Source organism: Sus scrofa, chromosome 15 (assembly GCF_000003025.6).
Source record: "Sus scrofa isolate TJ Tabasco breed Duroc chromosome 15, Sscrofa11.1, whole genome shotgun sequence".
Taxonomy (NCBI): Eukaryota; Metazoa; Chordata; class Mammalia; order Artiodactyla; family Suidae; genus Sus; species Sus scrofa.
Window position 1 is genome coordinate 10,941,857 of NC_010457.5, and position 13,888 is coordinate 10,955,744.

At 34.0% G+C, this 13,888-nt stretch overlaps 1 protein-coding gene across 1 annotated transcript in view; it reads left to right on the top strand.

Moving 5' to 3' along the window:
- LRP1B (LDL receptor related protein 1B) overlaps positions 1-13,888 on the top strand; it is a 1,887,165-nt gene that overhangs the window by 1,329,052 nt on the left and 544,225 nt on the right. Inside the window, 1 exon segment of the mRNA XM_021076285.1 lies at positions 625-774. Coding sequence (XP_020931944.1) covers positions 625-774 — 150 coding nt within the window.

A 13,888-nucleotide genomic window follows, 5' to 3' on the forward strand; every position in this document is an offset into this window, starting at 1 on the left:
GCAGGCCCACACCACAGCCATGGCAATGCTGGCTCCTTAACCACTGAGCAAGGCCAGGAATTGAACCCGCATCCTCATGGACAATATGTTGGGTTCTTAACCTGCTGAGCCACAATGGAAACTCCTAAAGCCACTATTTAAATCTATAACTTCCTAAAGTAAATTTTATGAAAAGTAGGAGAGAAATTATACATTTCATTAATAAAATTAATATCCCAAATGAGTATTTTCTCATTAAAACTTTCTGAGACATAGGAGTGTAATGAAGAGGGCACTCAGATTAGAAATTTTCTTAAATTTCTGAAATGTCCACTTAATAGCCATGGCCTCAAGTAGATTTCTTAACTATTCTGGATATTATCGTTCGTGTATATAAAGTGGAACAGTCATTCCTCTTAGTGTCAAAAAGATTGTTGTGATAGTCAACAGAGATACAGTTAAGTATTTATATAAAAGTATATTGTGTTACCAATAGTTAAAGAGTATGTGTATAGTTCCCTGCTAGCCAGGTCTTATTTTCGAAGACAAAAATCTCACCTTTTAACATATTTTTCCCCATCAAATGAGTGAATATTACAATTTAAGTGGCTGCCATTATGTTTAAGTTTTGTAATTTAATTACAGGTCTATCAATAGACTATGTGGAAAACAAGCTTTATTGGATCAGTTCAGGAAATGGAACCATAAATAGATGCAACCTGGATGGCAGTAATTTAGAAGTAATAGAGTCAATGAAAGAAGAATTAACAAAAGCTACAGCCCTCACCATCATGGGTAAGTGCAACGGTTCTATAGCTAGGATACTTGCATTGATTGGGGGTTGATTAATTATGACCTGTTAAAGCTTAGAAAAGTTACTGCTCCATTAACATCAAAAGCACATTCAAATTGAGCATCTCTATGAGAGTTTTGTTTTTCTTTTTCTTTTTTTAACCTTAGCATATAGACTTATAAGATTATCAAGTCAGGGGCTTAGTGCTGTTAGCAATACTAATTTACTGTTATTGATTCATGGCTTATTATTATTCTTGGTATTATTTTACAGTTATTTTCTGTGTTCTACTACAGTGTTCAAAAGAGTCCTGTGTATTTGTCACAATAAGGTAAAATGTTAACTCTGCTTATAAAGGATCACCTTATCTACACAGATAATTGAAGAAACAAAGCCACAGGTTTCGCTGACCAATGATTAAAATTAATCTCCCACAAAAATTCATTATTAAACACACACACACATAAACACAAAGATTGTATCTGACAAGTAGTTATTTTAGAGCAGGAACTTATTTGCAATTGTCTCATAAGGCAATAAGAAAATAATATTATTTTGTATTATCCACCTTTACCAAATAAACAGGAAAATTTTATTTTATGTGTATTTGTACACATTTGAAGTGACCTGAGTAAAAAAATAGCAGAGTTTAAACTCTGGCTTGGTAAACTGCAATAATCCCAAAAGCAACACCCACACATGTTTTCAAAAATTGCATTCCAATATATTCTATGAAATCAACCCAAGCTAGTAAATAATATAGCCAAGGAACCCAGTAAATTAGAGGAAGCATGTTAAAAGTATGTCAAAACGTTTCAAGGAATATCATTTACTTTTAGTGAATATATATACAAACACGCACATACATGTATATACATGCTTTATATATAATAAAAATCATTGCCACAGAGAAAAATATAGGCTTTATAAAAACTTATTTTGCTAACATGATAGCTACCGACAGTGCTGTAAGAAATGAATACCAGACTTACAGAACACAATGCTATGAAAAAAATCTACAAAAACTGAGCAATAATCCATTTTAGCAAAAAAAAAAAAAAAAAAAAGAATGTTTGGATGAAATCCAAAACCTATTAATTCCTCTATTCTTAATACATTAATTGGATACATCAAAATACATCTGCATTTTGAGGGTTTAAAATGTAAAGGACATCACCATAGAGAAGTAGGAGAGTGACTTCTTAGCTTATCTCTGAATTTGCCCTTCCATTCAGATTCCCCCTTCTTCTTGTAGAACTTTTCTACTCATTCTCTTTGGGGATAGTATAAAGGGTGAGAACTTGCTTCCTGCTGAGGCTGAATAGTATAGTCATATTAAAAGGGCAGTAAAAAAGTAAAAAAAGAAGAACCTTACCACTATCCAGGGGATTATGAATCATTACCATTAGAAATTTTTAAGGAGAAATTTGCATATAGCAACACTGAAATTGCACATCCAGGGACAAGAAATAATTGTAATATGAAGTGACCTGTTATATACCAGAGAATACCAGCTCCTCAGACTACCTAGGTGATGAATGTTAAGTGATTGGATCTGTGTGTTTCACTAAATTAATAATCACTTGAGACATATTTCACCATTTTTTTTTCTTTGCTTTTTTTGCCCTCCTACAACACGTAGAAGTTCCTGGGTCAGAGATCGAATCTATGCCACAGCAGCAACCCAAGCTGCTGCAGTGGCAACACTGGTTCCTTAATGCCCTGCACCACAAGATAACTCTACATTTCACAATTTTTTAAAGTTCAAAGTATATAAATTGTAACTCTTTGAAGTTCCCAGTTTTACTTGGAATAGTGTATATAAAACAAATTGAAAAAGCTTTAAAAATTAAAATCAGGTAAAGCAGTAGGTATTTGGTAATACCCAGATTAAAATAAAGCAGTTATTTAATGCTTCAACCAAGTTGAAGATCCAAAGACTAAGATTGCTACATCTAAGTTTCACAAACACTTTGATACTTCTCTTAAAAGTTACCCTAACAGCAGTGGATACTCAACTCCATTCATCTTTTCAACAAATATTTTCTACCACCTACTATATGCCAAACACTGGTATATATGTTCATATTGTGGTTAGAATCCTGACTTTATCAAATTTGCAGAAAAGCAAGGAAGACAGACAATAAGGAAGATAGAATATACACAGAATTTATAGGTAATTGTTAAGGACCAAAATAAATAAATAAAGACAGAAAGAAAGAAAAAGAATATAGGACAAAGCAGGGAGAAGAGAATAAAAATATATATATATGGTGGAAGAATAAAATTTTAAGTTTTTGGTTAAAAGGCCGAGAAGAGTGAGAAATGCCATGTGAACCAACAAAAACTGCTTTAGTTGTTCATATACTTTTCAATCTTTATGTTATATTTTCAAATGCTTTGTTTGAAAAAAGTATACAAAAGTATTTTAATTACATCAAAATCAATCTTTACAAGTGCTTCTGATAATTACCAGGTCAGACATGGTTTGAGTTTACCATGGTTGAATACAGTGTTGTCTGTGACTTACCTTTTCTCCAGTGAGTCACTTGGTCAGAAGTGCTTTACACGTTGTATACAACGGCTGTTTGATAAAGACTCTTTAACACCTTTGGCTCTGGGCTGAATATGTGTTTTCCCCCAAATTCATATTTTGAAGCCCTTAGTGTGATGGTATTAGGAGGTGGGGCCTTTACCTTGGGAGGTAATTAGGTAATGACATTAGAGGTCCCATGACTGATTTTTGTCCTTTAAAGAAAAGACCAGAGAGCATGCCCCTCTGCCTGCCTTGTGAGAACTCAGCGAGAAAATGCTGGTGTTCTGATCTTGGACTTGCAGCCTCCAAAACTGTGAAAAATACATTTCTGTTGTTTAAATCACCCAGTCTATGGTGTTTTTACTAGAGCAGCCCAAACTAACCAAGGTACTTTTCCAGTTACCAGATACAAGCTGACTAGACTATAACTTTGAACATTATATTCTTCCCCAGTTTAAAAAATGTCTTTCTCCAGCTGTTAGAGCGAACAAGCACAATACTTTCTGCTTTCAAAAACAAGAGCCAGTAGCTCTAAAATTGTACCTACTGCTTAGTTTTCTTAGGTAATTTTTCTTGATATTTAGCAGTCCTTTTTAAAGGAATTTTCTTTTATGAATATATTTCAGTTTCATGATATAATAAGGTTACTTTAAAACATCTTCCTACATGATTTTCAAATGGTTTATGTTATAAAATTGTGTATAGTCAGCTATGTTATATTCAGCTATTGATTACCTAGTTTTCAGATAACAGAATATTTTTTGTTCATTTCTATTCACCTTTTCCTCATAACTTTGGGCATTTTCCTGATCATTATTGTCTGCAGTAGACAGTGAGGTAATCACAAATTAATCAAGATGCCATTTATTGTTAAGTGCCTTTATTTGGGGAAGAAGGTTAAAACTATTGACTAAAAGTAGGGTTTGTGGGTTATTTATGGATTCCGTTTAACACACTTCCCTTTTACCTCTCGGCATATCAGTTTGAGAGCAGACTGCATATATTGTACTCACGTGTATCAATTTATGGAAAATACATAAATAAAACAAATGTACTGACAGAAATAGGCTTAATAATATTTGGAGAAAATTAAAGTGGAATTCAGGAAATGGCAGGATGGTAACTTACCTATATTCGGTACTTTTAACATGAGACAGGGAAGACCTTGGGCCAATGAATCACAGACTTAAAATAGAAGTGAAGATATAGGAATTACTCAAGCAAACGAAGAAATCTCTATGTCTGTATAGAAAATCGTTGGCATTCATGGATTTAATAGTTATCATCTTATTCAATCGTAGGCGATCTTCATACAGTCCATTAAAAAGTGTCATGTGGTAATTTGTCAAGTTTTGCTAGGGCAAGAGTTTGAGTCCTGGGCATTACAAGGGGTATGAGTAAACCCACACTCATACCCTCTCCCCATGCTCACTCCTTATGAGCTAAGCTCATATATTAATCCAGTGCTTATACAGTATTCTTATTGAGATTCAAATATCTATCTACTTTTTTTTGTTTTGTTTTGTGGTACTGCATGATCTTTGGAAATTATATTTACCATGGTATTTGTAGATAGGAATTCCAAAGTTTACATGGCATGTTCCTCTTGAATATCAAAGGATATTTATATATATATATATATATATATATATTCCTTCATTTTATATATATATATGCTTTCATTATATAGTTAAATTATAGACTTTTAGAAATTAAATATAACCTTAGAAATCATTAATATTATTTTATCAATTGAAGAAGTATACTTTAGATTCCTGTTCCTACTATTGTGGATATGGGACAACCACTAAATTCTAGTCCTTACTTTCCTATTCTGTGAAAATATGGGCTTTGACCATATGAGCTATAAAGTTTTAACAACTTGTGTGATTTTTATCACTAATGAGTTGTTCTAGAGTTCAGGACATAGTTTAAAATTAATCACTATCTAAGTTGAAATAATATAGGAGAAGCAATACAAATTGTGGCTAAAAATAAAATTTATGTTTGAAGTTATGTTAGAGTTCATATTAGTCTATTTTAGAAGTTGAGCAAAATTATAATTTTGACTTTTAGGTGAGAATTTGGTAGATGTTTGAAACACAGAATTGCTTAAATTACTTGTTTTAGAATTGATTTATACTTTTGTATAAATCTAACTACAACATCCATCTGATCTAGTATCACTTGCAAAAAATTGGCAAACTTCTCTTTAAAATAAAGGGACATTTGAATCACAGGTAAAGGCAAAAAAATAAATAAATAACTACACATTTTCTATGAATGCTTACTTAAGCCCCCTCAGTTGAATTTTTCTGTGTTCTCAATCACATTTTAAATATACTATTGATCTATTTCAAGTAGCAATTTGGCAGAATGGGCTTAATATGTAAATATCAGAAGGATATTGAATTTTGGCTACTGTGGGGATCAATCAAGGGGATAGAGAGGCATATTCTATATGCTTTTTCAGTCTTTTATCAGCCCTGTAATGAGTAAAAAGTTGACTTCTCTTGATTGGTTATGAATACATTTATTTTAAAGAAGTTGTTAATCAAAATAAATGGGTCATTTGCCCTCTCAGGAAGCCCTTGAAATGCTTTACCAAATATAGCCCATAAGGATATTTGTTCATACTGTGCATAGACAATTTGCCATAAGAAGCCAAGGCTCTCAGATTCAAATTGTTACAGGACCATCGAATATCAGAGAAGGTCATGTTTATTTGCTTGAGAATGAAATGCAGTGTTAATATTGTTGGGAATTAAATGCATTGAATGTTGCCGCAAGAGTTTCTACAACAAAGCACAATCATCTCGTCTCTCTGCTGACTGGGAAAAATAAAAAGCAACCTCCAATCTTAGTGGCAAAAAAATTAACCTTTATCTTTACTTATACTTAGGCTCTCTCAGCTAATTTCTCAATGATCTGTGTTTTTCATTTCTACCTATATTCTTTTCAGCAAATTATTGTTTGGTGTAATGACATGTTAGAATTTATTCAAAATAAAGCATAACTAGCACTCAATTTGCATAATCATAAATTTCCTCAGATATATAATATACTTTATAAATAATAATAGAAATTTGAAACGTGTATACAATAGACAATCCAGTAAAATTGGCATGCAGAATTCATCAAAAACTTTTTTTTTCCTACTTTACTTCCTAAGATAAATTATTATGGCAAGCTGTCATGGCATCTATGGAACATTATAAATGATAGCAAGTGACAGGCTGTAAGTCTGGTGCATTTAGTCTTATTAAGATCCTTAGTCTGAGTATTTGCAGATTCACACTGAAATCTAGTCGGAAAGTATTCTATATGTTATATTCTTATGACAAGGTGGCAAGTCTGATAACTTGAAAGTTCTTGACTTCAATAGCCTACCTTAAGAAGGTATTTCCTCTGTTTTGTACAACACAGATCCACTTTACATGCTGTCAAGTACAGAGTATTTTTTTTTAATAAAACTTACCAAATATTTCTCTCCTTGTAAATGTGAAAAGTGGCCGAAACTTAGTTTCAAAGGAGATCTTACATCTTACAAGACTCTCCCCCGTCTTCCCTGACTTTCCATCTTTGAATTCTCCCTCCCTTCCACTGTTCCTTGGATTGCCAGTTTTCTTTTTCTGTCCGATAGGTCTGCCCCTTTGTTTGTTTTGTTGTTTATTTGCTTTCCTTTAACAGTCTAGTTAGGTACTAACATTTTGTTTGGGCAGCTATTGCAGCTCCTTGACTTCTTTCTGCTCTTCACATCTCTTAATGGCTAGTCACCAAGCCATTAAGACCTGCAAGATTCAGACTTGCTGTGGTATTAGCTGTATTTTAGAGGCTGAAATAAGTGCTCAGAACTTACTCTGAAATGCTCTTTTTTTCCCTCTCCTTTACATTCACCAAAGTGGTTTGTCACAACATTATTAGTTTTACCTTATATATAAAGGAACTTCAGGTCAATAAATTTTGCTAAAACTCAAAGCATTATTAGCGAACAGGGTGCATAAGATTTGTGAAAACTCAGTCCTCTGAGGCTCAAGCCCAGAAATCCTGACTCAAGTTAAGTGCTGTTTCCACTACCAGGAAGAGCCTTCCCTGTCATAACTCTGCTTTCAATTTCATTCCCCTCTGCCCCACAGTTGTAGTACATCCAGGCATTGAATGACGCCCAGTTTATTTCTTTAACTGCCTTCCATACTTATCAGCTACCCGAATGAGTGAAATACCACCCTTCAAGGCCTATTTCAACTCTACCACAGTGACTTGAAATTTTTCCCTCCTCTGAACCTCTTTGTGTTTGTCAAGTATGGTCGAAAACTTTTTGTCTGTTCTAATGAGTGGACATGTCTCACTTCTACATAATTTGGGACCAACCATTTTTTATTCGTGTATGCATACACAGCAAGGTGCTTTGCATTGAGTACCTTTCAGTAAGTAACAATAGAATGTATGAATAAATAAAACAATGGCCATCTACTAACCAAACATTTGCCACAGCAATCAAAATATATATTTTCAATCAAAGCAGGCAAATGTTTAGACTGATCACAACCATCAATATACTATACAATTTAAATATATATTGGAATATATAGTAAAAGAAAATACTTTGAAATATAAGGATTTGAATTGAAGGGAAGAAAATGAATAACATGATAAGTCTGAAAAATGTGGTAAATAGTTCTTGACACATATTCTATATACACCTGTATATAGAAATGCAAGAAGAGAGGCACTATGTTGAATTATGTATGTTCTCTAAACTAAACAGCTTAATGGAAGAAGGAGGAGGACAAGGGAGGAGAGGAGTGGTAGAGGGAGACTATCCCCAAACACATAAGTGAAAGAGCTCCCAAGTTAAACAAAAACTTTGATGTTTGGAATGTTTTGGTCTCTTAAAGGTAGTCTCTCAGAGCTGGGCCTAGCAGCATTATTCTCCTTAGTAATAAAAATAATAATTATTTGCAAATAATTTTGCAGATTTTAGTTCATGTAATTCTTACAGCAGTCCCTGGAGAGAGATACCATGAACTCTGCTCATTTCAGGACTCCCAGTTGAGGTTCAGCTATCCTAAACCAGTTGTTCAGTGTTACCTGGTTAATAAACAGTGTCACAGGCTTTTTAGCACGTGACTCTAGTCTCTAAAGCTTGTGTTTCTTTCAAGAATTTGTCTTGTACATAGAGTTACATTATGCACACTGAGATATATGAAAGAAAATACTTTGAAGCGGTATACTCGTAATTAGATAAGTCTGGGGAAACAAAAACATACATGTGGATTTTAAAGGTGTAGCCAAAAAAATCACAAAATACTCATATATGATGAAATATTATACAGCTATTAAAAATAAGATAAATCTCTATTTATTTGAACTGTTCTCTAAAATATATTTTAATTAAAAATAGCTAGGTTCAAAAAGCCTATACAGAATGCTCCAATTTTTACTATATATCTTCATTTCTTTAAAAAATTATATATATATTTGTTTTCTAAAATCATATTCTTTTATCCATTATGCTGTATGGTTTATCTCAATGACAATTGTTTAGAGAGCATCTACTCTAAATTTACATGTTAATGCTAGTAGACACTATGCAAAGGAGATGTTGAGACTGCAGCATTACCTCTGAATGTGAGTGGTTCAAGGTCATAGCTGGGTCTCTAACATAATTCTGTCTACCACCAAAGTTAGATTTCTAACTGACTTTTGCCAGTGATTCTCAAACCCAAGGTGCTTCTCTCTACCATTAAGTATTTGTCAGTGCCTGAAGACATTTAGATCACAGATACTGGGAAAAAAGGGTTGCTACTTGCATTCTAGTGAGTGAAAAACAGGAAGCCTGGTAAACATCCTGCTAGGCACAGTAGAGTCCCCCTTAACAAGGGACTGTTTGGCCCCAAATATAAATAGTGCCAAGGCTGAGGAACTTGCTCATACCAAAAAGATTCTTCTGATCCTGAGACCCCATTGAAGCCTGATATTGTGACTGGAGGCTTCTCATCACAAGTTTTAGTTAAAATAGAACACCTTGGAGTTCCCTCTGTGGCACAGTAGGTTAATGATCCAGCATGTCTCTCTGGAGGTGCTGGTTTGATCCCTGGCCCAGTGCAGTGCATTAAGGATCTGGTGTTGCTACAATTGTGGCATAGGTCACAGCTCTGGCTCAGATTCCATCCCTGGCCCAGGAACTTCCAGGCGAAAAACAGAAAAGAAAAAAAAAAGAGGAAAAAAAGCCTCAAATATATATGTGTGAACACCTGGTGTTTATAAAAGCTGGTATGAAATCGTCTTTGAGAGAAAGATAGGGTGGGTGGCAGAGGAGGGAGGGATGATACACTTTTTTCATCTTTGTTTTCTTTCTCTTAAATGTAACTTCATGAAAAAGAGTCCAGATTCGATTCTCTTATGTTTCTATTTATACTTCTATATCATATCATAATACAGAGAGCATGCCGATCTATCCCAATTTTGATAGGGATACGTATCATTCACCCGTTCAACAATTTATCAAGTGACTATTTTGAACCAGGCACTATTTAGGGGTTTTGTAAGCAGCAAGGCACAAAGCAGGTAATAATTTCATCATGAAGCGTTAATATTATTAGAGTGGGAAAACAGCTTGCAATTAACCCTTAAATGCTAGGAATTTGCATTGTGTGGATCCACTCACATGGGGATTTTTTTCAATGGTAAATTCTACCATACTACAGGATCCACAGTTGGTTGAACCCTTGGATGCAAAGGCACAGATAAAGAGGAACCACATAGTCAGAGGGCTGACTACAAGTTATACTCAGATTTTCAACTTCCAGGAAGGGCAGTGTCCTTAATCCCTAAGTTGTCCAAGGGTCAGCTATAAAAGCAAATAAAAAGTAAAATAAAGTTTGTCAGGTGGTGAAAGACTAAAAGAGAAAATTCAACCAGGGCAAAAGAATAGGGAGTACAGCATTAAGCTGGAAGAAAGGAACAAGAAAAATCACTGTTTTAAGTAGAGAGGTCATGGCGTTTTCACAGGGAAATGACAGTTGAGCAAGAATCTGTGGGAAGTGGAGAGAGTCATTCAGCTATGGGGAAGGAACGTTTAAAGAAGAGAAAGAAAAAAGAATAGCAAATTTACTATTGGACTATATTTTCTTTTATTTTTTTTTCTTTGTGGAGCCACACTTGTGGCATATGGAGGTTCCCAGGCTAGGGGTCCAATCAGAGGTGTAGCTGCTGGCCTACGCCAGAGCCACAGCAACGCAGGATCCGAGCCACGTCTGTGACCTACACCACAGCTCACGGCAACTCCGGATCCTTAACCCACTGAGCAAGGCCAGGGATCGAACCTGCAACCTCATGTTTCCTAGTCAGATTCATTAACAACTGAGCCACGACGGGAACTCCATGGACTGTGTTTTCAAACACTTTTTGCTTTTAGAAGTGTTTTTTTTGTTTGTTTGTTTTTGTTTTTATTTTTTATTTTTAAATTCCCTAGGCATCCAATTTATTTTCCTCCTCCATGGGACTTTTGCTATGTTTAAAAAAATATCTGATGTGTCATATGATTTTACTGCTACCATTAAACTAATGTACTAAAATAGGATTTTAGTTAACTTATGCATATAATATGAGCTAAAAGTAGTTACATACAGTACTTCTCTAAAGGAAAGCTTTTAGTTTTCATGTGTATAAAATTCTTAATGATGATGGAATTAGTTCTGCCCCATGTGTTTTGCTTTATTTCCAATTTATTTTATACAAAGTTGCTATTAATGATTATGCATTTTAATAAGAAAGGAGAGAAATTTCTATTAAATATGATTATTTCAAGCTGTTATGGCTAATGTTTGTAGAAATAATAAACCATAAAATCAGTCATATGAAGAAAATAATTATAGTTATTTAGAACAAACTTAACTTTGAAGAACTTCTAGTTTGTTGCTTTAATTTCAAATGTTCTAAAATTAAAAGCTTGAATGATTTATATATTTATGAAATTGTATTATGCTGGTTAAAATTATCTAGACTTACAAGAGTTCCCATTGTGGTGCAGTGGAAACAAATCCAACTAGTATCCATGAGGATTTGAGTTTGATCCCTGGCCTCTCTCAGTGTGTCAGGGACCTGGCGTTGCTGTGAGCTATGGTGTAGGTTGCAGATGCAACACTGATCCCATTGCTGTGGCTGTGGAATAGGCCAGCAGCTGCAGCTCCAATTCAACCCCTAGCCTGGGAACTTCCATATGCTACTGGTAAGGCCCTTAAAACCAAAAAAAAAAAAAAAAAAAAAAAAAAAAAATTCTAGATTTAGAAAAGTTATTAACATATTCTTTAAAATATGACTGACTTTTTTTTAGAGAATGATCTCTAGATATCAGATTATACCTTTACAAAATATTAGTAGAAAGCATTCATGAAATATGGAGTATAATGCTTGAAAATTGTTCTTTAAAAAGATTCAAATGATACCTTACTTAATAATCATGTTTACAACCACTTTTCAACAACAGATTCAATGATTCAATTTCTATACTTGCATTACAGGTCTCTACAGTTTGATATATACAAACCAGTTTATTTTAAATACACCATACTATGCTATATATTTTAAGTGATTCTGCTTTCAAATCATACTTTAAAAAAAGTATAAGTCACTTTTTAGTGTATACTGAGCAATGCCATTTAGGTCAAAGAACTTCAAATACAACTACCTAAATTTTCTAAGCCATCAGTCTTCTAATTGCCATAATACTATTCATTAAAGTAACAGTAATATATGAAATATATCCAGGCAATTTGCCCAGCACTAAGTATAGTACATAGTTGTCTTCTCTAAGTACTCGAACCACCATTAATGAAAACTAATAGCCCATCAAAATTTGCATTAAAAGTACTATGAGAAATCTCTGAAGGACTATATATGATTCTGTTCCAGCAATTTTTGTCACCTTAAATTGCTGTGTTCCAATATGTTACCCTTCTTAATGCTAATTACCTAACAGAATGGATAAATAGACAATTGCAAAGTACATCAAGTACTATTTTTTTAATCAGATTATAATTAGTAATCAGAGAATGGTCTCATTAACATAAATGGAATAATTATATCATCTAAGCTTTACCATACTTAAGAGCATTAAACAGTGATTGTTCCCCCTTTATAAACTACTAAAGGTTAATTTTTCTGAAGTCATTTTTCAGAAAAAAATTACATTGTTCATGTTTATGCCATTAAAAAAAGAATAAATTTGAAAATGTAAAATTTTTGAATGGAGATACAATAATTTTAATTGCCCTATGTCTCCTCTTACATTTATAAAGAAGAAATAGGAATTCCCTGGTGGCTCAGCAGGTTAAGGATTTAGGGTTGTCACTGCTGTGGCTTGGGTCACTGCTATGATGTCGACCCCTGGCCCAGGAAGTTTTGCATGCTGTGGGCACAGCCTCCCTCCCCCAAATGAAAAGAAGAAAAAGTAAAATATTTAGAGTAGGGAAAGATGTAGAATGTTTTAGTTACAACAGTATTTTAATTAGTATTTTAATTAGAGCTTGAAAATAAATCAAGAGAATTAAAAAGGTCATTCCAGAAGTCAGTCTATACATTTTAGGCATTATCTCAAGTTGGGATGTAAAAAAGTAACTCGGAATCATGTCATCATCTGGTGAGCATTATTCATTTAGACTGAAGTTAAACAATCAGACTTGAGTTCTCTTAACTATAGTACTTTTGCTCATCCTTGGGAGATACATTACAAGACTCTCAGTGGTTGCCTGAAACTGAGCATAGTACCAAATCATACATAGTATGTTTGTTCTTCTTGTACATACACACCTGTGATGAAATTTAATTTATAAATTAGGCGGAGAAGGAAATTAACAATAATGACTAATAATAAAATAGAACAATTATAAAAATATAAAGTGATGTGAATGTAGTCTTGCTCTCTTCACACTCTCTCAAAATATCTTACTGTAATCACCTTTCTTCTTGTGGTGGTGTGATATGATTACTACGTGATGAGATGAGGTGAGGAGAATGGCACAGGAATTGTGAGATAGCCTTTGGCTAGTATTGAGCTTCTGACTCTCCAGCAGAAGGAGGATCATCACCTTTGGGAGTCTAGGATCACTGAGCAGTGATGACAGAGATGGTTGGATATCAGGAAAAGAAAAAAAGGCAATGTTGATGGTTGGGTATCCCAGTCTGGTTGGAGCAGTGCTGCACAGATATTTTATCATGCTATTCAGACTAATGTGCAATTTAAAACTTACGGATTGTTGATCTCTTGAATTTTCCATTTCGTATCCTCAGAACTCTGTTGACCTTGAGTAACTGAAACCATGGAAAGTGAATCCTCAAATAAAGGGGATAACTGTGTTTGGCAGTTTTGTTCAACCCGAATGAAACTTGAAAGGATAGCATCTAATCATGGAGGATGGGCAGGGGTCATATAGACCTAGATTCAAATAAATTAAAAAGAAATGATTTGTGATCGAGCATCAATATCTAAATTTCTGTTTTCTCCTCTTTTCATAATCAGTGTCAGCACAGAGTGGAAATAAATATCTGCATCAATTTAATTCTAAATAATAATGTTC